Source organism: Lathamus discolor, chromosome 2 (genome assembly GCF_037157495.1).
Source record: "Lathamus discolor isolate bLatDis1 chromosome 2, bLatDis1.hap1, whole genome shotgun sequence".
Taxonomy (NCBI): domain Eukaryota; kingdom Metazoa; phylum Chordata; class Aves; order Psittaciformes; family Psittacidae; genus Lathamus; species Lathamus discolor.
Genome location: NC_088885.1, coordinates 23,834,658 through 23,860,850, shown reverse-complemented (window position 1 = coordinate 23,860,850; position 26,193 = coordinate 23,834,658). Strand labels below are relative to the sequence as shown.

Sequence of the window (26,193 nt, the reverse complement as noted above, 5' to 3'; positions counted from 1 at the left end):
TTACGGTATGGTGTGGCTTGGGAGAAGGACCTGCCACCCTCAAAGTCTGCAGCTGTGCTCCTGGCTGTGTGTGAGCCACAGCAGTGTCAATGAACAGTCCCCTTTTGGCTCTGGGAATCACCCTGAACAAGGACATTCTTTATGCTCTCACGTGCTGCTTGGAAAGGCAAAGAACGTGTTTCTAGATGCCTTGTGCACCAAAAATAACTTCAAATAGCATAAAAAAAACACCAAAAAAACTAAACCACGATTTTTAGAAGAACCTGTAGGATTAAGCAACAATTATTAAGGTTTACAATATTAAAAAAATAACCTGTAAAGACAGACTTTATAGCAAAGACAATGCGTTTATGCCTATTACAACATAAAGCTAAATTTTGCGTGAAGACTAATTTACATGTAATACTGGTAGGTGAAATGCCTTACTGTTTATCTCCTACGACCTCAAGATAACTTTCAGAAATTAAAGCATCGACAGTGAACTGGTACACATATTTTTGACGGAACTGCAAAGAATTCAAAGCTGCTAGTCAAATCCCAAACCACGTTTATACCACATCTGGGAATTCACCATTCAGGTCTTGTAAACTGCCCGCACACTAGGTCACAGAACAATTGATACTATTTGCTACAGAGTGGTATAGAAAATTCAAAGCGAGGAAAGAAAGAAATGAAAAGCCAGTAAGAAAGCAAAAAGAAAAGGAAAATCACACTGGTTTTGTTTTTCTTAGAAAAATTGTATTTAAAAACCATGTTCAATGTTCCTTCAATACACCAGTGCTTACAGGTACTCTCTGCAAAATAACTCCAGTGACATAAATATTGCTTACTTCTCACCAGTCTAAATATTTTTAAAATTAACTTATTCACCACCCATCTTGTTACATGGTTTTGGGAAAGAGTGGCTCACATAGAGCAGTAGCTTGTCCTCAAGGGTTCAAGTCTGCCAGAGTTCAAAGGAATTACCCCCACTACCACCAAGAAAACAACAAATTAAAAAACAAATCCTGATTTTAATAATTAAAAATTGTCCCTTACAGGTCATATCACTGCATATTCTGTGGGCTGGGCCATTTCTACAAGTACGAAAAGACAGAAACTTAGATTGTTCACTTTGGCTTCATTCAGATTTAACTTAAGTGACTGTCTGCACGGAGCCTTTAGAGACTCTTGTCTCTGAAAGAATAAATGCAATAAAAGTCTCTTTTCTGTAGCTGCAGGCACTTGATGTCAAACCATGTTATGTTGCACCACACAGCAGTGACAATTTCATTTTAATACATGGGGTACATTTTAACAAGCCAAAGCAGTCCCTGAAAAGAATGCAATATATAAGCTGCCAAGTGAAAGAGACTCAGTGCACTTCATGCATTTTATGTGGGAAGAGAATAAAAGTGAAACCCACAGTGTTCTGGGATAAAAAGGCCATCATTCGAACACCACTCTGAAAAAGAATGTGCACATTTTCTTCTCAAGTTTCACAATTAACGGCTCTCAAACGCCATTGCTAGCTATCTATACTCTGGCACACGCTTCACTTGAAACCGACACTGGCATTATCGACTCAGTTTGAAAAGGCAGCACAAAAGACAAAGCTGCCTATACACGTCCCCTTCAGATGTGATGCTGAGTAACAACTGCATCCACCCCTCCCCTACCTCAGTCCCCATGTGCTTTCTGCTACTTTTGCCTGTGGGGTAGATGGCATCTATCCCAGGGCCACCTCAGTATGAATCACAATTTACACTTGTCCGCAATACCTGTTTTTAAGAAATAACCCTTTCAAACTGTGTTCTTCAGGATGATTAGCTTACTGACTGGGAAGAAAGTGGGGTATAGAACAACCAGACATATTACTAAAATTGCCTGATAGTTGCCATCACAAGACCCTGGTTTTAGTTTAGTTAAAATTCTGATCAACATCAGCAACCTAGGTAGCAGTGTCTATGGCAGGTGCCTATCCATGAGCTGAACCTGTCTGTACACATCAATTCAGACATTCCTTTTTCTCCTCTCACTTGTTTTAGCCAGAAAGACTAGCCATATGTGGGAAGAGGCCCAGTAAAAATATACTTTCCTTAGGTCCACACCAATAAATTCTACCGAGTTCTTCAAAAAGCTGCGATAATTGCCTATTCTAGAGTACGTTTGGAAATGCAGGGGAAATGGACAAAATACGCTTTTTGTCATTAATTTATTCTTCTTGTCTGAGATAGAAATGTTTCAAAATCACGGTTGAAACTGGTATTTAATAAAATTATCATTAAAAGAATTGTTACATATCAAAAGTTAGCTTGAAGGGGACAGATTTCCTACAAAAGAATGTCACTGGAACATGGGTAAACATGGGGGAAGAGCACTCTTAAATCTATTTTTCTTAGTGTTGGGTTTTCTTTCGTAATTGATAGATCAAAAAATGTGGCAGATGGGAGATGACAATATTCTAGAGAAAAGACAAAGACCTGAGAAGCTTCATAACCTTCTACTGAAAGATACAGATATTCAACTCGTGCTGGAAAGGGAAGGACATTGGCTTTACATGGTAATGGAAATTCTAGCTGATCAGATAAGTCACAAAAAATTCACAAAAATAGCTGATCAGATAATTCAGAAGTATCATTTTCAAAATCCCTTTAACAGAATATTTTTGGTACTCATCCTAATAGAATCTTAGGTAATAATTCATGCTTAAACGCAATTTGGACTTAACTGTAATGCATCTGAGTATTATTTTGAATCAGGAAATGCACTGCAGAAAATAAAAAAAATTATCAAAGCTATAGACCATATTTTTATGATATTTAGAGGTACAGATAATCATCTAAACCAATCAAAATTATAATTTATTTTCACCTGTGTCTATATAATTTCAGCTGTCAGAAACTGAATTGTAAAGTTCCCAAATCCAGTGTAACTAGATTGTCCATATACTATCCAATTAGAAAGGGAGTGATTTTTAAAAAATCTGAAAAGGAAGACTGTTTTTATGACTGTTTTCTAGCCATAGTTTGCAAATTTGAGTTATCTCGATATGACTAGTAAAAGATCAAACAAACAAAACGGGGGGGGGGGGGGGGCTTAAGCAAGTATCTCAAAAAAATAATTTGATGTTCATGTCTTGCTATTACTTAAAAATAAAAGCATATTACACTCTTTACAGACCATAGTGGCTCCAATGTACTCATTACATGCTGTTGTAATACAACAAAAAAGAAATTTTACAGTAAAAAAATAAAAAAAGAAAAAGGAAATCTTTTTAAAACCAAAAGCTCTTACACATGCTTATTATAAAGATCGATGCAGTGTCAAGAAATAACTTCATAAATTTATATATAAGGATTAACATGCTGACTACATAATTATTACACAAGAAATATTCAGTACCATGTAATTACCAGTTAGCGGTAAAACATGGGTTTGGTTTACATATACCCTACAGTCACACTACCTAATAATAATAATAATAATAATAATAATAATAATAATAATAATAATAATAATAATGTAAATGAGAATCAAATCTGTAATTTTTTTGTAAACTGAGTAAATATTTAAAGATTAAATTGTTACTACAACATTTCTGTTATGACCGCAATATGCCCATGGCAGGGGGGTTGGAACTAGATGATCTTAAGGTCCTTTCCAACCCTAGCTATTCTATGATTCTATGATTGTTGTTTTCTTACATTTATAAAGGCATGGATAATAAAGCTTGGGGGCAATGTTTCTTTACTTTTGTTGTGGTTTAAGCCCAGCCGGTAATTCAGTACCACGCAGCCGTTCACTCACTCCCCCCCTTACTTCCCCCGCTCCCAGAGGGATGGGGAGGAGAATCAAAAGAACGTAACTCCCACGGGTTGAGATAAGAACAGTCCAGTAACTAAGGTATAACAAAAATCACTACTGCTACCACCAATGACAATAATGATAAGGGAAATAACAAGGGAAGAGAATACAACCGCTCACCACCCGCTGACCGATACCCAGCCTGACCAAGCAGTGATCTAGCCCTTCCGGGTAAATGCCCCCAGCTTATATAGTGGGCATGACGTGCTGTGGTATGGAACACCTCTTTGGTCAGTTTGGGTCAGGTGTCCTGTCTCTGCTTCCTCCTGGCTTCCCCTCCTCCCTGGCAGAGCATGAGACTCACAAAGTCCTTGGTCAGACTAAACGTTACTGAGCAGCAACTAAAAACATCGGCGTTATCAGCGCTGTTCCCAGGCTGAAAGTCAAAAACACAGCACTGCACCAGCTTCTGAGAAGGAGAAAAATGACTGCTACTGCTGAACCCAGGACAACTTTTTAAGGCATTTTGCAAAGATGGAAGTAGATAGGTAGTAGCAATATTATACAGTGGAGGACTGCAAAGAACTGAGGCTATAGTTAGAATACACACTCGAAAAACTCTGTTTCTTTAGCATATCAAAAAGACTGGGGGGCAGTCTAATAGCAGTACATAAGTACCTTTGTGTGGAGAATAAACTAGGTACTAAGCAGTTCTTTAATCTTGCTGAGAAAGTTGTGACAAGAACCAGATAAATTTGAAAAAGAAATTAGGCAGAAACCTTTAACTACAAGGAAGATGAGCCACTGGCACACATTAGACAGAAAAGAGGTGGCTTTTTTTTTTTTTTTTTTTTCCTGGTTGATGTGCTGAAATCACTTCTGAAAGTCATATTTTAGTAAAAGACAAGCCTTATCTCTATTGTAGGTAAGTGGGAGCACTTCAACTTCAGGAGATAGAAAAGAGGTCAGAGAAAATTATCTCCAGTCTTAAATACTCTAAAGCTACAAGACAGGTTTGATTAGTATGAGGTTTCTTAGCATCTCCTTATGTTCAGTTCTTCATCCTTCTATGTCAACATGTTCACTTATTTCTGTGTTCAACTGATTCTGCTAATTTAATTCCAGGCATTTTAAGAGCCTGATATGACTGCAACTTGTGATTTTCTCCTCTGCTGTAACTGACTTAGCTATGCTATGTCCCCAACTTTTCAGCTGGTAAGAGATTGCTTCCAGATGTTTATGATTTTTGGTTTGAATACATTTTATGCTGGAAAAACTGTTCCCTTTGTCACTTACAGCCTAGGAAGAGATATTAATTTTGACAAGTTCTCCTCATTGCTCATAAATAATGTCTTTTCCCAACATGTCTTGCGTGCATATTCTTCATGTTCAGTCCTGTTTCCATAAACAACAGGAGACTGTTTATTATCTCAGATGAATATACAAAATCTCTGGTGAGGACAGGATAGACTCCACTTCTCCAAGGATATGGTCCATGCAGCATGGCCCATTATGCCAAGGTGACCATTTTGAGCTGCCTGAGGGGAGTACCTCTGCATAGAGCTACATTGCTCTCCATAGAGAAACCTCCTTGTTACAGAAGAAATCCAATATAATTAAATGACACCTATGCTATCCTGAACCCCTTGAAAGATGCACAGCTTCCTTTGAGAAAAAGAACGTACAAACTAAAGCCTTGGCTCTCCTGTTTTGTTTCACTGGAAACTGGAGCACGTCCATTTCTATCGAAATCCATGCAAAACTTCTATAAATAGAAAAATGATCCTGGGGTGGGGTGTGTCAAAATCTTGTTTCCCATTTTCTGTTGCTCCATTTCAGTAGCTAAGTTGAGTACTGTTTCCAAAGAATAATTTTAAGACATGTAAAATGCAGACAAGCAGGAGGTAAGTTTAACAAAAAACATATGCAGGCAGAGAAAAGCAACTCATTGGAAGCTCTTCCAGAAGAACAAAGTACGGAAAAGACAAGGATGAAGCCCAAAGTCCCAACAACGAAGTGGGTAAAAGCCTCACTACAGACAACCCCACCAGCTCTGTCACAGAGGAACAGAAGCATAGCTTTTATACTTCATTTTGCTTTGAGATGATACAGACAGCTAATTGAGAATCTTCTGACTTTGGTTGTTTGCTGGAACAGCATGATAATACTCTTTTTTGACAGTTTGTGTAAATTTTCTCATGTTACTGGAAAAGAATTATATGAATACACGGTCATTTCCACCTAGACCCAGGCTGATTTATGCTACTGTCTTCCCAGTCTCAGGTTAAGTATTATACTGGTGCCCGCCAGCAGTGCAATACTTGACTGTCTGACTGTCGGCATTTCCATCATAAATTTCTGGTTTCAGAGGCTTATGACTTCATTGTAAAATGTCGCTTGGGGGTGAATCTTGCAAGGTCGTTTTAAGTTACAAGACAGAAAACAAAATGAAAAAGTTAGTGCTTTCTAACTCTTTCTTTGCACTTCATCATTTAAAAGGACCTAAAAAATGCTTGCTCCATTACTCATCTGAGTGTGGTACACATATGTATGGTATTATTAATATTAGTATCTTTATAGTAGGTTACTTAAATAATACTGACTGGTATTTTACTGTGGGGCTATAAAGTACAATTTTTATTTCATTGATTCAGTGGTATCAGTAAGTCCCTCCCTAAGGTATATCCCAATGCCTCCTTGCTTCCTTTTCCATGTCCCAGGGAGTTTAATTAAACTCACAGTACCTCAGGCTTGGACTATGAGAACTGCTCAGCTAAATTATCTGATGGCACCCAACTTGCTTATTCCTCCTTCTTCACCTTGAAGGGCTTCATATCCATTTTCATCCTACAGAGTCCCATTGATATTTGTCCCTAAATCCTGCCCCTCTTTGTCCCCCTTGGGATTCTGCTTCTCCCTGAAAATGCAGCTCCATGCTTGGCATTTTCTTACGGGTGTACTAAGTCTACGAAAACTTGGTCCAGGTTGTACGAAAACTTGGTCCAGGTTGATATGCCAGATGGAGAGGTGAGGGTCTTGGAGATACATTCTTTTACATACCTCCCCAGCACCTTGCAGTGATGCTGTGTGCCCCTTCCAAGGTGGGGCTTTCAATGGAAATTTACCAGTACAGGCATTGGAATATTTTAGAGATAACACACAAAGTCTTTGGGGCATATTCGGGATTTCTAGTTTCATCTGAGATATCAATTACAAAGCAATTTCCTGGATAAGATGTAGGACGTGACAGATCATTATTCTGACTGAAAGTAGGAATGATCCTCATAATATCTAAGCCTGCACTACCATCCCAGATGATGGATTTGTTCAAGCTAAATTTATAGCACCTTTTCAAATGCCTTCAATTAAACCCTTGAATAAAGAAGAACAAAGCATTTCCCCTCTTCACAAATACAGCCTTAAACTGCCTTGAAGTTCTTTATCCCCCATTGCTGCTAATGCTTGTCTGCCTCCAAAGTAGCATCATCACTGATCCTCAGAAATCTTCCTCTAAATATTCTCATTTTGTTTTACAAGATGGCACCACTGCTTTGGCTCCAATGTGATTCTGCTACTGCTTTATCTTCTCCCACCTTAACATCTGGAACCACCCTTTATGGGCCTGTGGAAAGCCAGGCCTTCCAGCAAATACAGTTACCTCTTTATAAGAGACAACACATCTTCAGGATAAAGTTAAATATTTCACTCCATGCACTCAGCACCTTTTCATGTCCAGTAATTCCAGCCTCCCTCAAAGACTTTCTTTCTTACTACCTCCAATATGCTTTTTACCTAAACCACCACCAGCAATATTGCTAATGTCCTGTTTGCAAAAGTCAATTCATAAGAGATCAGCTTTAAAACTGCATCTTGAAAAAAGGTCTCCAAATCCAGTTCCTGTGGCTTTTTTTTTCTTTGCTTTTTTTTTTTTTTTTTTTGAGGATGAAGGTCTATGCTTTTGTTCTAAGCTCTGAGGAATCCACTTACATGTTTTAAATGAAAGATCAGATGCTGAACTCATTAGATGACTTCCAGCAATGGGTATTTAGGAGAAACACCTACAGTTTTAAGTCTTGTAATGAAATCCCTGTGTGTAGGGAACCACTATGTCATTCTCTCTTTTGACATCTTAAGACAGACTGAACTCAAAGCTTTTCATCTGCACCACCTCCTTTCCCAATTCCTTATTTCTAGTAAGTATTTATTCTGCCTCACCCTCCTTCTAATTTCTCTCTCTGCTATATGATAGGCTGTGTTTAGTCCCACCTTCTGCTTGCCTGTGTCAGCAGAAACCCACGCTAACAAATGACAACAGCAGCACGAGGCCTGCAGAATGCCAGGTCCCACAGACAGCCTGGACCCAGTTAGCATGGCTTTGAAGTACAAAGCATGGGCTGGGGTGAGGCAGAGGCAGGTGTCCAGAGGTTCTGCTATTCCCTTTCAACTGGAAGAACTTCTGTGGAGCCACAGTCAGAGTCTAAAGCTTCCTTTCTCTGGCCCTTTGCTCATAAGTGGCCTCCCCAGGTTCTCCCCTGGAGCATACCTAGGCACAGTTGGGTTCAAGCCACAGTGAAATGCTCTAGAAAGTTTCAGGAAAATATGTCCAGTTGCTTTTGAGGGATGCAAAAGAGATACTATCACAGCTTAAAAACGGGAGCTAGTTTTGTACATACATACTTTAAAGGAGACTGAACTCTCATGTGGCCAGACATTGCTCAGATAATTTTCAGCCAAGAACATTTGAAGTTACCTTGCTTATAAATGATTAAGTAGCCACCTGCAGTACTATGAAACTACTAATCATTTCCATTTAGCAGAAAAATCTGACAATAAGTGTCTACCGGAAGTCTTTACTTCCATTTGCTTTCTGAATATACTTATTTTGAGATTGACTAGTCACATAATTGGACAGAATCAAAATGTAATGTTTAATCATCAATTAATAACTCTGAAACACCAAATCTCAAAATTGCTGGATGCTGCATCATTTTAGTGTGTGCAAAGTTAACTTTTTTACCTGTGCTCATGTAGTTCAGTTAAGAGCTGTGCTAAGCAGCATGGCACAATCCACAAGCAGGCAAGATATACTGCGATGAAAGTCCCCAGGTCAGAAGGCAGCGGATAATTGCCAGGATCACCACACGGGTTGCTGATCTGAACTCCTAAAATTTTATCTGGACTGAAATACAGCTACCATCTCCTACCTGTATTGCATTTATACTCACTCAGCATGTGCTCACACTGTAGATAGACTAGAACAAAAGCCTCCTGACTACAAGCAAAACTAAACAGATTAATCTATTTGGATTGATGTGGAGGAGAAAAGATACCAAATAGCATTGTATTACAAAAAGGACAGGTGGCCAAGTAATTAAATCTTGTACTGATAATCCTACAAAGACAAGAGTCAGCATTCAAACACGGTTCTGAATTCCTGGCTTTGTTCAAATCAGTGGAAGACCTGCTGTAGACTTTGATGGAGCAAAGGCTTTACCCCTCTACCGTTTGCATGGGGAATTACACAACCTTCATATTAGATCATTAAAAGTTTCTTGAAATTTGTTACATAATTACATTTCCACACACAAAGTCACTTTTTTAAATTACACTAATCTCTACTTAGTGAGCTAGAAAAAATCATGTTATTATCTGCAAGAATGCATAAGGAACAGTCTGTCATCTTTCAGCATAAATGTTTTGCCTTTTCCCATTTGAATTCAGACAACATTATCTTAACATTCTTCATGCATGATGATCTTTCACATCAAGGACAAAGATAACACTATAATGTCACTTATCTTGTAAGCCACTTTTTTATCATACAGTACCCCATTTCACTCAGTGGTGTTATGACACTTAATGTAAGTGTCATGACATGGCAAGACATGGTGCATTTCAAAGAAATTCTCAAGATGACTAAGTCATTTTGTGTTCTCTACAAAGCACAATGTTATGAATATTCTGCAAAAACAATAATTTGTTACTTTTATTTTGAAGCAGAAAACTGAATTCTGATTCAGTCTTCCTCTTCAAAATACAGCACAAATGCAAATTTCTCTACTTACTTGCTTTTTCAATACCTTTCTATATATATATATATATATATCTATTCCTTGGCTTTTCAAAAGAAAACTATTTGATTTAAGAATATTTCAAGCTGAAGAGAATCTATATAATTATTCCCTGAGAGTAAACATGGAAACTTGTCTATCTGTACTGACAATGAAGTACACGGTGATAATATGCTGTTCAGTCTGTCAAAAATATCTAACTACTCCGACAGGGTTTATTATATGTAAATATTTCTTCTTAAATTCTTCTCACAGCCTTGAGTTCCCTGCAGCTTTCAAGGAAGTCATGTTTCTTCAGTTATAGTTCCTCCCCTTCACTCTTCCAACTTATAAATTTACTTTTTCCTGTTACAAAACCTGTGCTAAACATTCAAAGAGTTTCTTCACCAAGTGTGTGTTTCTGGCTGTAGAACATTTATTATTATCCAGGCTTAATAATGCATGGATAGATCACTCTTCCAAGAGATTTTTATTTACATACACATACATGTAATGAACTATATTTAGAACAATGAAATGAACACCCTTCTGCATTGGTATTCTTCAGTTTGGTGGAAAGAACAGATACATGATCTGATAAAGATGCTGCTCTGCATTCTGAATAGCTATGAGACTTCTGAGTTACAAAACAGCATTTGAGAAGGACCAAAGCTGAAAAATGTGAATGAACCAAAAAAGTGTAAAGGTTTCACCTGGCAAAGCCGACTCCTCTGCTGACTCCATTAGCATCTCTTAATATTCTGGTGGAAATGACATGTCCAAAGGGTTTCAGCATATTCTCCAGTTCCTGCTCATCCATGGAAACGGGTAAATTTGAGATGTATAGATTTGTGGGATCTTGCTCTTGTTGCTATGACAAAATGAGAGAAATATCCTCCGTTAGACTGAGCACAATAGAATAGCTTGTGGCTCATACAATGAGGGCTACTCAAAACAAGACCAAGCCAAGAATTTATAGTTGCATTAGAAGCAAAGCTGGGCTATCTGTTCAGGACAACGTGTTTGCCAAATTTCTGCAAACTTTCATGCATGTGCTTAATTTTGTGTGTGATGCTTACTGAATTCAGTGATGGCACTCATTTATAGAAAATTACTCATGCACAAGTATTCTCGTGTTTGTGCCCTGATTTAGCAAACAGATTGTGAAGAAAATACGATTTCCGCAAATGTGCTCACTGGTAACATAAACAAAGAAAGAAAACTCAACATGTTTTAAGCAGATGTGCTTTCCAGCCTGCAGACTTCCCATTCAACCTGTTCATCACAAGCAAGCTTCACTGAAAACCCACAACACTTTCCATAGTGCTTTTTGGGTTTTTTTTCCCCATCAGAAATGTCTTGGTTGATAATGTGGAACAAGACCTAACTGGACTGGGGGGAGCTCTGCAGTTCAATATAAGGTCCTGCTGAGACAGGTCACATGTTTATTCTCAGACTGACTTAAAATATCTTACAAAATATAGCCTTTAGTCTAAATAATTGAGAAAGCAAATGTGAAGACATCTTTCTCATTCTAATTTGGATTTTTAGGCTAAACTTTCATTTTTGGCAATCATTCCAACTCCTATTCTTGCTTGCCGAGCTACTGCTACTGAAACACAAAAAAGGCATAGATGCTATACGTCAAATAAATGTATTAAAGCAGTAAATAAAAACCTTGTCTAAAGACAACCAGGTCTTGATTACATTAAAACAATTTAGTTAAGCCCTTGCAAATTTTCATGGCTCTGTTTCCATTTTCACTGATACAAGCTTTACACAGTATCTGATCACCTGTCAGTACAAGCCTGATTGTGACCAGACGTGACTACATAATTTTAGCTAATGCTTGATAACCAAAAACACAAGATGAAGTTTTTATGCTGTGCAGTAAGCCAGACAATACCTTACCTGTCAAAGCCCTCTGAGATAGATTCTTGGATTCTTTTTTGTTACACATTTTAATGGGTAGAATTAATTTTTACTTGTTCAACACAGAGTTGACAACAGTACTGCCTTTTTTTTTTTTTTTGCTATGAGGTGTCCTAAAACCAGATTAATAATCTTACAGCAGCACCACAATCTTACATTGAAGAAATTACACAAAGTCCTGCAGCCATCTGCCCCCTGGTTTAACTAAAGCAAATTACAGTCTATTAAAATCAGTGCAGATGTGCCTTGTCAAACACAAAGAATCACACATTCTGTTTCTACGTATGAAGATGGGGCAGAACCAAGATGTCTGCTCCATCATTGCTTTGCACATTCAAGGCCTTGAAAATGGAAAGAGAAATCATTTCAGGCTGTCATTCATGCGCACCGTCTTTGCAAGGTCAAGAACGACTAAGCAAAGTCTAGCGTGGTTAAATACTGGAATCAGAAGTCAAAGAAAGTTTTCAGCTTTCCTTACCCCAGGCTCAAGGGAAACTTTAGCCCCTTTGGATGAGAAGAAAAGCTGCAAATGGATACTCAAAGGGTCAGAAACGAGAAGGCACGTAATGCTGCTTTACTGCATAATTTGGATTCTGACCTAACAACTGCAAACACTTGTTTTTGGACATGCTGCTTAATGCTCATTGCATTCTAGGTTTGCGTCTCCAGACCCATTTACCCCACGAAACAGCACATTACTATGTAGGTCAAATTCTTCACTATTTCACAAAACAGAAATAAAAGAACAAAGTATGCACGTTTTCAAGCTGCTCTCTATAGAAATATATCCAGTTATTACCATGCTTTGTAGTAAGGGACAGAGGGGACAAAACCCACATACACACATGAAGAGCGAACTTACTGCAAACTGAACTGAAGTTACAAACTCCAGAACTAGAAAAACATTCTTTCCCTTTCAAGTCATCTTTCCCTGCAGTTATCTTCCTCTCGCTCACATCAATTTACATTCATACAGCTCTGAAAGCTAGTTCTTCTCCAATAACCCAAAGATATTAGTGAGGGGTCAGAACCGGTACAGTATTGACAACACGAGGAAAATCATGCAAACAGTCCTGGAGGGAAGGTAGGCAAGAAAAGAGAGGAACATGAGCTTCAGATCACACTTTCAGCTTTGGGAAAAACTAACAAGCAAAAATTTGAAACATTTTCTTTCTCCTTTACTTTTTTCCACATTGTTTGCCTTTTCTGTGTGCAAACTATATAAGTTTCATTGCTTGTTACTTCCCTTCACATATCCCCCCATACATGCCACAGAAAAAAGGAAAGATATAAGACTTAGGCATCTTCATGATTTCCAAGTACTTTGAAAATGTGAGCAACAGAGGCAGTTAAGACAGAAGCATTACAGAAGCAAGTGGAAAGGTTTGTAATTCCAAATAATCACATTGTTATGCAAACCTCTACTCATTGGTTGGCTAGAGGCTTCGATTCATCAACCAATCAGTGCTCAGTGATGGACATCCCTTGTCAATATTTAGAAAGAATATGCAGATGACATGGCCATAACCAAAGGAAAGACTAAGAAGAAAGCAGAGTTACACACCAGTAGCTGCACAAGAGCCATTGCTTTTACTGCAGCAATTCGGACCCACAGAATACTAAAATGAGAACTTTAATTTTGACTACTCATTTTCAAGCTGGGGCAAGTAAATAAAATGAATAAGAACTGCCATCAAGGTGTCTCACCTCTGGAGCAGGAACACATGAGCCTTTTAACTGTGTTAGAGATTAAAAGCCATTATTTTAAACATGTGGAAAGTTTAGCTACACTCTGAGGATGAATGAAAGACTAGCAGGACACAGTAATTCTCTCACAAGGATTTACCCAGCCTATCTTTTATCAACATGATAAACAAGAGCTGCAAGCAGAAAGAGACAGATGAGGACATTCATGCTACCTCCACAGCACAACAGTGTTTTCTAATAAAGGAAAAACCCACAATATTTTTCCTTACTATACAAATATAACATTTAGAGAAATACCTCTTTCCTTTACAGAGTAGTATCACCCCACAGAAGCCATATCTCTAACACAAACTGAAAACAAGATGAAATCCTTCCCAACGATGAAGCCTGGAGCTGAGCAGGCTGTGCAGGAGCGGTGAGAAGCCTGGCTGTCCTATCACCATGCAGCCATACCCCACAGCCACCTACCCTCATAAGCCCCAGTTTCTCAGGTTCAGCTCCCCCTCCCAGCCTCTGGCACCAGGGCTCCTTGTGATCCTTTCCAGTTACACAGAGTCAGTCCCCGCTGCAGCACAGAGGTGCTGACATATGCTCATCATTTTGCCCGAGTATTCTCATCGTAGATTCCCCAAGCGCCTGCATGAGATACTTGCTTCCCCAACCCAGTAACTGCTGAGCTTTTCAATGCGAAAGGCAGGTGTCCTCCTGTTCAGAATGTGCCTATTTGTTGTCAAGATGAGCCCAACCAGAACCATAAGTCCAAGCACTCCATGAACTGCTAGCCTTTCATAATCCTAACTAGTTGATGGTCAGGTTCCTGCCGTCACTAAAGGATAACATTCCAAGGTTGCAGGACTGATGCTGTGTGGATTCACACAGTGTAGACCAGGTTCTCTCTATCTCATGTAATACTTTATTTGGCTTTTCACTAAGCATTAAAAAATGCTACTTCCCACCTTGGGATGCTAAAATCATATTTACTAGTGTGTTTGGTCCCAAACAGGAATGACCAGTCATCAGTGAGAGAGCTGAAAGTCATTCATGTGATATGGTTTTTTCAGAACTGCATTTTCCTTTTATGTCCCCAATATTCTGGATATGACCAGAAGGGGAGGAGAGGCAGAACCACACACTCTCCAGAAACACCTCTAACAGCACTGAGTCTCACATGCCCTGAAACTGCTAACTTAGACCCCACCCAAGCAGGGTCAACAGCCAAGCAGAGCCCACGCCACTGCCTGGGCTTTGCAATCCCTGCCCTGCTTTCCCTCTCCAGACCACAGCAGGGACACTAGGCTCACCCGGCACCACAGGGGAATGACACACCTCTTGACACAGCTTCCCAAAGCACAGCAGCCGCACGGGTTTAATCCCCCCATGTGAGAAGGGCCCCACAGGGCGATGCGGGCCAGCCACTCCACCTGGCTGCCACCCTGGGGCAAAGAGGAGGAGTGGGCTGCCCCAAGTGATGGGGGGCTTGCTGAAGTGCAGTGACATGGCTCCTCTGCTTTTCCCAGACCCTGTGTGCCAAATTCAGCTAATTAATGGGTACATGGCCAGGCCAAGTTGTTGCTTCTTGAAGGGAACAGGAAGGTAGTTGTGGAGCCTGTCGTGTGTGCCACCTGTAAAAGCATCATGGCTCAAGGCATGCAAACTTGCAAGTACAGTCTCAAGGCACTGTCAAAAGCCTGCTCCTGGCTGTCCTTACTGAGATGCATTTTACCCATGATCTCCCATTTGACTGCCCAAGAAGGGTCACATTTCCCAAGTGCACTGCAGCCCCAGAGAAACGGGGGTGAACCCATACAGTCAGGCCCAATGCCCTGAAATCCTGACATAGCCTCACACCCTAGACTGAGCTCATTCTGGCATCCTGGTGCATGCCAGGCCAAGTGGGTACACGGAGTGCCAAAGAAAGGGCAAACAACAGGCTTGCCAGACCAGTGCAGGGATTTTTTTCAACTCCCTTTGCTCCCACCCCAGCCTGTTTTACCATTGTTGTAGCCCAAATACCTTAGCTGTTCTGGCCTGTGGCCTCCAGAAGCATTAGCTGCATGCATATGCTGTGCTTAGGCCATTCTGGCTGGGGTAGCGATAGACAGTCCAAAACTGGTCAAAATCACAGGTAGGAAGGCTTAAACTTTTGAATATTGCCAACTAACAGTAGGTCAAACCCAAGTTTTTAATGAGTTTAGAGCGTTTCCAGCATTCAGCAGCAGGCATCCTGCTGCAAGGCTCCGGAGCTCAGCAGTCAGGAGCAGTTGTTCCGGGGAAACAGCCAGAAATGTCACTGTCTTTTAGCAAGAACTGGGCCAGCCACTCAGCTCCCAAGGCCTGTGCCAAGAGGCAAAAGAAGTTTATAATGCAGCGGATTTGAAATGCACTACACCAATAGCATCTGAACTGGATAAAACCCAGCTGAGGGTGTGCTGCAACTCAAAGTCTGCTGTTTGCTGTGCTGGACCATCTCAGTCACTTTTGAAAGAAAGGACAACGCTCAGATGGGATTTTCCCTCCCATCCTGAGATAATCTTTGGAAGCAACGCATGAAAAGCTGAAAGAACAATTCCTGCTGGTGCGAGAAGAGGCTGAGCCTCTTTACGTAGAACATTTAGTAATGCATTCTTTAAAGACATCTGCTGGGAGGGGCGGGCAGTTTTTGGCTATGATATTTTTCCCCAGAAGGAACTCAAACCTCCTGTAATCTCAGCGGGCTGGAAACCGAGTGTGTTTGGTTTATGTGGGAACCCTACGTACCAATTCTTTTTATTCAACCTAAATTATTTCTCCTTAGAGATGCCTGCTCTGGGAAGCTGAGCGCTGATTATTAGTTCAAACGATCACTTTTTCCATCTTCTAAACTTACTCTGGGAATATAGCTTTGTATGTGGATCAATATGAGATTCTGAATTCCTCTTTTTAAAGATACAACTGATATCTATATTAATAGATCATATGCGTGTCCTTAATAAATTGAGACTTGATCATACTAACATTGACACAGGTCAATATTACAGCTCACCTTTAAAAGCATGGTCCTGCCTTTATGAACATTTTAGATCCACATTCAAATCACCCTCAATTAGTACTTTCCCCAAAGTAGTTCATCTCTGCCTAATGGTCACTGCCCAGGTCTTCCGGCTATGTATGTAATTTATCTCCCTTAAAGATCTTGGTTGAACTTCTGTCTCCCCTCAACATAAAAATACTCAGGCTTTTTATTGAAAAAGCCATTTATGTGGAACCAGTTATATGAAACCAGATCATATATGTGGAAACATTTATATGCCATTTCATAAATTTTCCAGTGTTTGCTCGGTATTTTGAAAACTGTAGTTGTACAGTAGCATCAGTCTCATCTTCAGGTTATTAGATTATGTCTAAACTGGATTTGATACAAGGCACTGAGCTTAAATGAAATTTAGAGGAAGCATGTAATACTTTCTCTCAGAAGATTCACATTCAATATCTCTTCTTGTTGTTTTATTATTTAATATTTACTTTTTCAGTACTGCAAATCAGGAGGACTTTCTAGGATATGTGAAACAGACCTTAATTTGAAAATTGATTTGATATGCATTTGATCAGATTCACACACCAAAAATCCAAATTAAAATACTTTTTCCCCATTTTTCTATTGTTTCTCCATTTATTCCTGCTGCTTTTTCATATTAATGTGTCATATTTTTGCATATATGTAAAAGATGCTTGATTTTCAAACAGGTAAGTTACTGAATTTGTAATTCAGATGTTTAAGTTCAGATCTAACGATGAATATCTGCAAGTAACATTTGGAGAGGTTCTCTCTTCACTGACCTATCCAAGCATAGCAGGATGCTCCTAACTTCATTATCATAGTTAGATAGGATGAAGAGGAGATGGTGGCATGAAAGATAAAAGAAAGTCACTCCAAAATCCATCACCTCCCAGTATTACAGAAGTGATGGCAGGAAACCTTTTTCCTCCTTCTCAGTGGCAGTGGGAGGGAGGAGTTCTGTGCAGTGGCTGAGGAGTGGGATCTTGCCTGTGTACGTCTGTGTGGGGCCTTTCAAACCAATGAAGACACACCAATTTGATTTCAGCAACAGTAACCCTGCCTTCAAAGATTTTTCGCATTATTGTTTCTTTTATAAAAAGAAGGAACAAACAAATTAAGAAACCCACATGAAACACTTGCTATAGCAATGGTCCAGACCATGCAGCCTTTCAGAATTGTTAATGACAAATTTTGAGCCATCATTGCAGTAACACAAAATGAACAGAATGAATCGAGTGCAGCTGCCAAGGTTCCCTTTGACTTTTTACTTCCCTTTGTGTGGGCACATTTTTAGCAGTGTACACAGCTAAATCAATGGCCAGTTAACTATTGATCCCTGGCTGGTTTCACTCTTTTGTTGAGAAGCACACCAAAAGTGTTACAAGACTCTACAGAAAGCCTAAACTTTACATAGACTTTATTAGTTGCACTAAGCACTGATAATGCAACAGGTAGAGAAAAAGGAAACTGGTAAAAGTGATGGAGGCCACTTCATCAAGAGTTCTTCCAAAGCTCTTCCATAGAATCATAGAATTGTTTAGGATGGAAAAGACCTTTAAGGTCATTGAGTTCAACCATTAACCTAGCACTGTGAAGTTCACCACTAAACCATGCCATCTTTTAAATATGTCCAGGGATGGTGACTCAACCTCTTCCCTGGCAAACCTGTTCCAATGCTTGACAACCCTTTGGATGAAGAAATTTTTCCTACTATCCAGTCTAAACTTCCCCAGTGCAACTTAAGGCCATTTCCTCTTCTTCTACTGTTTGTTACTTGGGAGAAACCAACACCCACCTCACTACAACCTCCTCTCCGGTAGCTGTAGAGGGCTGTAAGTTTTCCACTGAGCTTTCTTTTCTTCAGGCGAAAAAAACCCACTTCCCTCAGCCACTCTTCAAAAGACTTGTGCTCAAGACCCTTCACCGGCTGTGTTGCTTTGACATGCCTCTATGTCTCCCTTGTAGTGAGTGGCACAAAACTGAACACAGGATTCGAGGTGCAGCCTCACCAGTGCCGATTACAGGGGGATGGTCACTGCCCTGGTCCTGCTGGTCACACTATTGCTGATACAGGACAGGATGCTATTTGCCATCTTGGCTGCCTGGGCACAAGCTGCTCATGTTCAGTTCTGTCTATCAGCACACCCAGGTCCTTTTCCACCGAGCAGCTTTCCAGCCACTCTTCCCCAAGCCTGTAGCATTGCATGGGGTTGTTGTGGGCTAAGTGCAGAACCTGGCACTTAGAATCATCAAAACTCATACTATTGGCCTTGGCCCATTGATCCGGCCTGTCCAGATCCCTCTGCAGAGCCTCCCTATCCTTCAGCAGATCAAAACTCCCAGACAACTTGGTATCCACTGATTAAGACAAACAGAACTGGTCCCATTACTGAGCCCTGGGGAACACCATTTGTGATAAGCCACCAACTGGACCAAACTCCATTCATCACCACTCCTTGGGCCTGGACATCCAGCCAGTTTTTTACCCAGCAAAGGGTATGCTCATACAAGCCACAACAGCCAGTTTCTCCAGGAGAATGCTGTGGGAAACAGTGTCAAAGGCTGCCACCCCCAGGCTTATATTTAGCAATCATGGTTTCGTCTCTTTCCTCCTTCAGTTTTTTTTTTTTTTGCTGCAGGTACTGCTAGAGGCACTACCTATCTCCTCAACCAACACCGTTTCTAAACACTAAAGGGTTTGCAGAAAAAGCACTGAAGAGCAGAGGGCATTGGGGTATTCAAATAAGCTTATTTTGCCTTAGGTACCTTCAGAAGATTTTTTTGTGTTGTTTGATGGCCTTCCAAAGGCTCTAGCATGTAAGGATTTAACATCCTGAGATGTTAAGTCTGTCTTTCACCCTGTTACATCTACTTCATGGCAGTCATTGTGCCTTTTTAGACCAATTACTGACAACATGTTTCATAAACGATCTTTCTTCCATTTCCAACACTACCCAACTTTTACACAATAGTTTAAAATTGATTAGCAATGTGCTTTTTTTGCACAGCGGTGCAGGATATTTGGCCTCAGCATAATTACGCAACTACTGTACAGAAATAATTAAGCCAAATCCATCAAACATTATAAATATAGCTAAAAATAATCCTGCAGCATGCATTTTCTGTGTCAGCTTCATTGTCAACAAGTCAGGTCAAAAGCCTGTTAATAATGACAAGGCCACTTTCTGAAAAAGCACAGTGGTTCTGCACAGGAACACAGAGAACGTAACTGCTATTCTGAAAAAAAGCATTTTCCAAATTATTTTAAGAAGTATCTTACTGTTATCTGCATGAGCAAATTTAAGCACTACTGAGCTTTATAGTGACCGAAGAATTGAACTCCTGCCACTAGAAATCCTTTGCCTGGGACCACCTACACAGGAATGAGATGTTACTCGGGCACCCAACATTACTGTGCCATCACTGAAGCTCTCTTTGTAACTACTTCTTAAACAAGGCATAGACTAAAATTTGCTTTACCAAGTTTTGTCAAAAAATTGCAAACAAGCAAATTCCTATTTGCTAATACCCTATTGAGAGAAAAGGAACAAAAGTGTTGTAGGAAATTATTTGTCACAAATACCTGTATCAGGTCCATAGTAGAGTATTATTTATAATTACTGTTTTAATTAAAACCATGTACTTTAAAAAGAGTTCACAGCTTATATACGCCTGAGATTCCTTCTCACTGTGCAAACTATGAGAGTGCTGTGCCGTGCTGTGTAAGCTGGACTCGGCTTTCTTTTAATTAAGTTTGTTCATGGACAGCACAGCATTTGCTAAAGCTAAATATTGCTGGAACCAAATTGTTACTGGTCTGTCCAGCACAGAGCTGCTGCAGAACCTTCCATCATGCCTTTCATCTGCCCATGGTGATTTGATTTGCCCTTCATCTCATGTGGCAAATATGGACTTGAGTCACTGTGGTCTCTGCTTCAGAGCACTGCATAAGACACATGGTATGCCCTTTTATGTCCACCAAATACAATCATAACCAGAACTATCAGACTGATTTAAACCCCTATTTTTCATACTTGTGTCATTACAAGGTGAGATTTTTTAGAAATCCTTACTTCTTAGCTTTCCTAGAAACAAATTTCCATAATTTTCACAGTGCGCAGTGCACTGCAGCCAAAAAGGCAGCTCAACCTCAGAAAAAATCAGTGTCACTCTAGTTCTGAAGGTGTTCAATTGTCTCCATATTCTCTTTGACACTTGTTTTAACGACCAATTAATAAACTCAGATTATCTGAAGTCTGTCTATAACAGTTTCTGAAAATGCTACAGCCTCCTAGCAGTGAACCCTAACTGAGAAAGTCACTGATGGCCCTAAGAAGCCAAAAGGTGATTTGCCTGATGAGCTGCAATCTAAATTGAACACCTTACCTATTTATTTTGATCTGTCACTGTGTCCTAGAGAACTTAAGACACTGTGTCCTACTGCATGTTAAACAATATCCCATCGTGTATGTTTATTTGCTCTATGCTGTACTGCATTGATGACAAGCTGACTGATGCATATTTTCCAGGACTTTCTTATCAATATTTAGACAGGAGTCAGGTCCTTTGCCCCTGCACAGCAAATCTTGTGATTTAACACCTAATATTTGCATTCTCACTGAACTGTGTTTTACATGATGCTGTTCCACAGAAAGCATACATTTCTACATGTGCACATATATACTTACACAGAGAAAGAAGAGGTCACAAAAGAGGTTATTTCCTTTACAGAGGACATAGCATGAAATCAGGCGACAATATAAACTTTCTATTATCAATAATGAAGAAAACTAATCTGAGCTAAGATGCCATATGCACTGAATCAATAAAAATAAATTAACAGCTTAAACTAAAGTGCTTAAAAAAATAATCTTAGAAATATACACAAAACCCATCGCATTATCATGGATTCTCGTGACTACTTGGCATTTCAAAAAACATGATGCACACAAATAGTAAGTACTGAGTAGCATTTCAGTTCTTTAAAACAGATCTGCAGTGCCAGTGACACTAATTAGCTGAAATACGATTTTTTCAATACGCAAAATGTTCAGTGCATGCATGTCCAATTGTAATACTATCTAAACCAGAAAATTACAATTATTTTTGCTCTACTTAAAATCATAATACTGCCAAACACCTGACATAAACACAAAGAGTTTCAAGGTGGAACTCAGTCTTCTAGATAAAAAAAATCCTTCAAGAATCCTACAGAGCTCCTTTACAGAAGCTGGGACTTGGAAAGTTATGACAACAGACCTTGAAAAGCTGGATTTGTGTACAAAGTGCTGGAGATTCTAGAGTAAATGCTTACAATTATGACAGAATTTCTACATCTCAGATTTTTAGTCTATATTTGTTGAGGTGGCAACTCTCCAGTCATGGTCTGGTGACTCCCGGAGCTGACTGGGCTGTGCTACTTTCTTACCTCAAAGTTGCAAGCATAATGACTCTGTTCTCATGACAGTAACAGTGGACCAAAAGGATTACAAAGGGTAGTGGAAATAATGGTTTTCTCCCTAATGTACCTCAGGACATAATACCACTTGCTCAGCGCAGACAGAATCTAGCATTGTAGAGGACAACCTTGGATTCCACAAAGCATTTTGATCAACCTATGGATTGTATGTACTCCTATGTACTTTGTGGAGACTGTGCCACATGTTAGAGAAGAGGTTCCATGCTGCACCTCCTGACCGAAAAAGGAAGTGATGGGATTTTCTAAATGACAGGAATGTGGCAAGGGGAAGGGCTTTGCTGTCTGGTTTTCCAGTGGTCATAGCATGTGTTAATGAAGCAGCAGAGGCACAGATTACAGATGTTGTGCATGTGTAAGCTGTACTTGGCCAGGCTGATGTTAGGATTTTCTATTCACTATTTCCAGCACCTGTCCTTCGTAAGGAAAATGTATTTGCTCTGTCATGGCCTGATCCTTCTCTAACTGAATTCTACAGCAAAATTTTCATCATTCTTACTTGGCAGTACCAGGATCTGTACTGATAAATATTTGCAGAACTATATTCAGACTTATGAAGGTGCAAAAAAACCAAGTGGATGCATCTCTTCTAATTTTTTTTATATATTTATTGCTCTGCTTTCAAAGCTGCCAGCAAAATGAAGACAATACAGATTTGAAAGGATACATATGCACACGGGGTTAAATTATTATCAATATTGCATCTATGTGTAGATCAATAGCAACTTGTGCATTTCTCTTCAGAAGCTTCTCTGGTTGGGGCTAAGTCAGGAAATTCAGAATTCTTCATGAAAATTCAAAGCCTTAGCATTTAACTGTCTACACTTGCAGTGGAAAAAGACTGTAGGCATTAATGATAGTAAATTATCAACACTGGGAAAGCATTAGAAGCTTTAAGAGGACTTTTTGGGACAGTATAATGCTTTTTAATATTTGACCTACTGACCCAAAGGCGAATTCAAACAGCACACAGATCCCATGTGATTGCTTGTGAAGAAAATGGAATGCTTTCTTTTGTCATGTTTTGTGTTACTTCCTATAAACCATAAATGAAGTCAGAACTTTCTTGTCTGGGAATTCCTGTTGGGATAAAGATTGAGGTTTGCTTAGCCTCAGTCCATACAAACTGCTAGAGAACAGTTATTCATCTTGATGCACATGCCAGAAATGGAAAACTACTAGTCCTTGAGGATGCATCAATTTTCAGGGAGTCTGGGTTCTTTAAACTACTACAGAATCTTAAGAAAAAATCTACATAGATACTGCTTAAGGAAAACAAAATCTACCATAAAACACAGCCTTGACAGTTTTATTTCAAGAAATCTGTATTTAACACAGACAAAAATACCGTTCCCATTTAAGATCAAGCACAACTCACAAAACATGCAATGCAGAAATACTTGCGCTTTTCCTAAATGCATCAGATATAAAAAGAGAACCAAGACATGTTTCAAATGTGACAAGGGATGGTTTTCACTCAAAAGCAGGACAGACACAGCAATACCACATTTTCCCTGTGTGTGGAATTCCCAGTGCTGAGTCAGCAAGTCTCAGCTGAGGGTTAGCAAAAAGGCCTTGAAATATTTATTTTCCACACTCACAGGTTAAAATGAATAAATATTATTAGTAAGTGAAGAAACTGAAACTTTGCTTTATTAAGAAAATAATAAATATTAAAATAGAACAAAAAGGCAGGGTTGAATTCTGTGATTATCATTGCTGAATCCCTTTGCACAGAAGCAACTGAGCCCTCTGTGCTCTCTTCAGCACTCATCAGAGGAAGTCCTCCTCCGTATGATGAGACTGCCCTGGTAAATGAAGTTGAGATTAGGGGCCAATGACAGTGAAACAATGATAAAGAGTTAATGATGGGGCTAAAATCCTGCCCGTTTGCCAAAAGCATGGTTCCATGCTGTCCAGGCTGCAGTCTCAGCAGTGCTAGCACTGTCCCACCATGTTTTTGCTGGCAGAGAAGTCCACTGCCCCACAGCTCAGTTAGTGTCATAAAGCAGAGCAAGCAGGTAGATTGAAGAGGTTACTGGAAAGCACGGGACCACAGCCCTCCCTGCTCTGGCCACAGCTAACCTGAGGCTGTGACCCGCTCCAGGGGAGCAGTACAGGCTACAACTCATGAAGAAGAAAAGCACATTAGTGACATGAGACAAATCAATAACCTATGATGGCCACCGGACCAGCTGCAGAAGAGGAGATACCACATCAGTCTCTACCTGGACAACATAGAGAAGAGGGGTCAGGCATCTGTCATCCATTCCTGTTTGGGAAAGGGAGGTGAGCAAAGTGTCAAAGCTTCCCTGATACAAAAAACCCAGCACCACTGGGGAAGAAAGCATTATTTAAGGTTGTATTATGCTTTTTGTAGGCAGCAAATAGGGATCACAGTGGCACAATGCGAGTATTGTGTGCAGTTCTGGTGTCCTCAACATAAAAAGGACATGGAACTGTTGGAACAAGTCCAGAGGAGGCCCACAAGGATGATCAGGGGACTGGAGCACCTCCCGTATGAAGACAGGCTGAGGAAGTTGGGGCTGTTCAGCCTGGAGGAGAGAAGGCTTCGTGGAGACCTCATAGCAGCCTTCCAGTATCTGAAGGGGGCCTATAGGGATGCTGGGGAGGGACTCTTCATCAGGGACTGTAGTGACAGGACAAGGGGTAACGGGTTAAAACTTAAACAGGGGAAGTTTAGATTGGATATAAGGAGGAAATCCTTTCCTGACAGGGTGGTGAGACATTGGAATCGGTTGCCCAGGGAGGTTGTGAATGCTCCATCCGTGGCAGTGTTCAAGGCCAGGTTGGACGAAGCCTTGGGTGAGATGGTTTGGTGTGAGGTGTCCCTGCCAATGGCAGGGGGGTTGGAACTAGATGATCTTGAGGTCCTTTCCAACCCTAACTATTTTATGATTCTATGAACTAGAGGTTTTTGGAAAGCCAGGGGAGAGTAGTAGACACTCCTACAACTCTACAGTATTGGTGGGAAAAAATCAAGGACAGAGAGAGCAGAAAGAGGAACATTGTTCTTCTCTTGCCAGTTAATGAAAGCAGAGAGAAGAGGGAATTTTATTGTGCTTTCCCATGTACAAAGAACATTGCTTCTGCACAAGCAGTGGGGCAGTGAACCAGAGAAGTATGAACCATCTTACTTCCCGAAACCAAGGAAAGTATGAGTGCTTCATGAGAGTTTTCCTTCAAACCTTTCATTAGTTCCTTCCGCCTTTCACATCACCTAGAAGAGTGCAGTTTTCTGAGCAGTGAATGCTGACTCAAGTTTTCCAAGCCAATGAATGTTTCCAGTTGCATATTCGCATAGAAAACACAAAGTCAACAATTTTCTGCAGAAAGAAGCAGAAAGCCACTCTGAAATTATAATAGGTATAGTAAGGCAGACAAAGTGGCCAGTTCTATCCACCTATTAACGATCAAGACAGAACTGTGAAGCAAATTTTGTTGAGCCATAAGGAGCCATAACCTGATCCTACTGTGGCAAGAAAAAAGCATTTCCCTCTGCTCAAGAAAATGATGTGAAAGGGCACATGTGCTGTTCTTGTGGCAGGAATTAAGAGCTTCGAGAAGGCCATTAAGGAAAGATGTCTGGCATTTGAAATGAAATAATGGACACAGTTGTCTGCAGTCAGCTGGTGAGAATTGGGGTGGCTGGGAAGGAGCTCATCACAGGGCAGCGAGGACACCTCAGAGGCGTTGCTGCGTGAAGGTTGCCTACCTGCAAAAGCTCATGCAGTTCACCTCCTTTGTCACCAAAGACTAGGAAGTAAACTGTACAGGAATGGCACAAGATGATAAAAGAGAATGGTAAAGCAGAGAGTTTACAAGTTGAAAATAAGACAGCACAAAGCTTGAACCCGAGTACACATGACCAGTCTCTGTGAGGAGGAGGAAAGGAAGAATAAAATGCTCCAAGCCCCGTACTGTCTCTTTCCTTCCGTTTCCAGGAATCTGGAGTTGGCCGCCCTGCCTAGCACAACAACTGGCTATGAATGCTTGTGTGTCAACAATTTGCTATATTGTACTAAGCAGGCCTACAAGAAAATGCACCAGCATTCCAATATTAAGCTCTCCATGCTTATATGTTCTTATTATGTCTACATAGTATTTCAGCTATGGCTAATGTATATATGTATATATGTATATCTCTGTGCCCGTGTGTGTGCGTATGCATGGGAATGATGTGT

The 26,193-nt window shown here is 40.2% G+C and overlaps 1 protein-coding gene across 15 annotated transcripts in view; it reads right to left on the bottom strand.

Annotated features, from left to right (window-relative positions):
* The window catches only part of RBMS3 (RNA binding motif single stranded interacting protein 3), a 721,711-nt gene that overhangs the window by 144,130 nt on the left and 551,388 nt on the right, over positions 1-26,193 (bottom strand). For all 15 annotated transcript variants that reach the window (XM_065666137.1, XM_065666135.1, XM_065666138.1 and 12 more), the window contains one exon: positions 10,550-10,707. In XM_065666137.1, the coding sequence (XP_065522209.1) occupies positions 10,550-10,707 (158 nt within the window). The remainder of the gene's footprint in view (positions 1-10,549; positions 10,708-26,193) is intronic.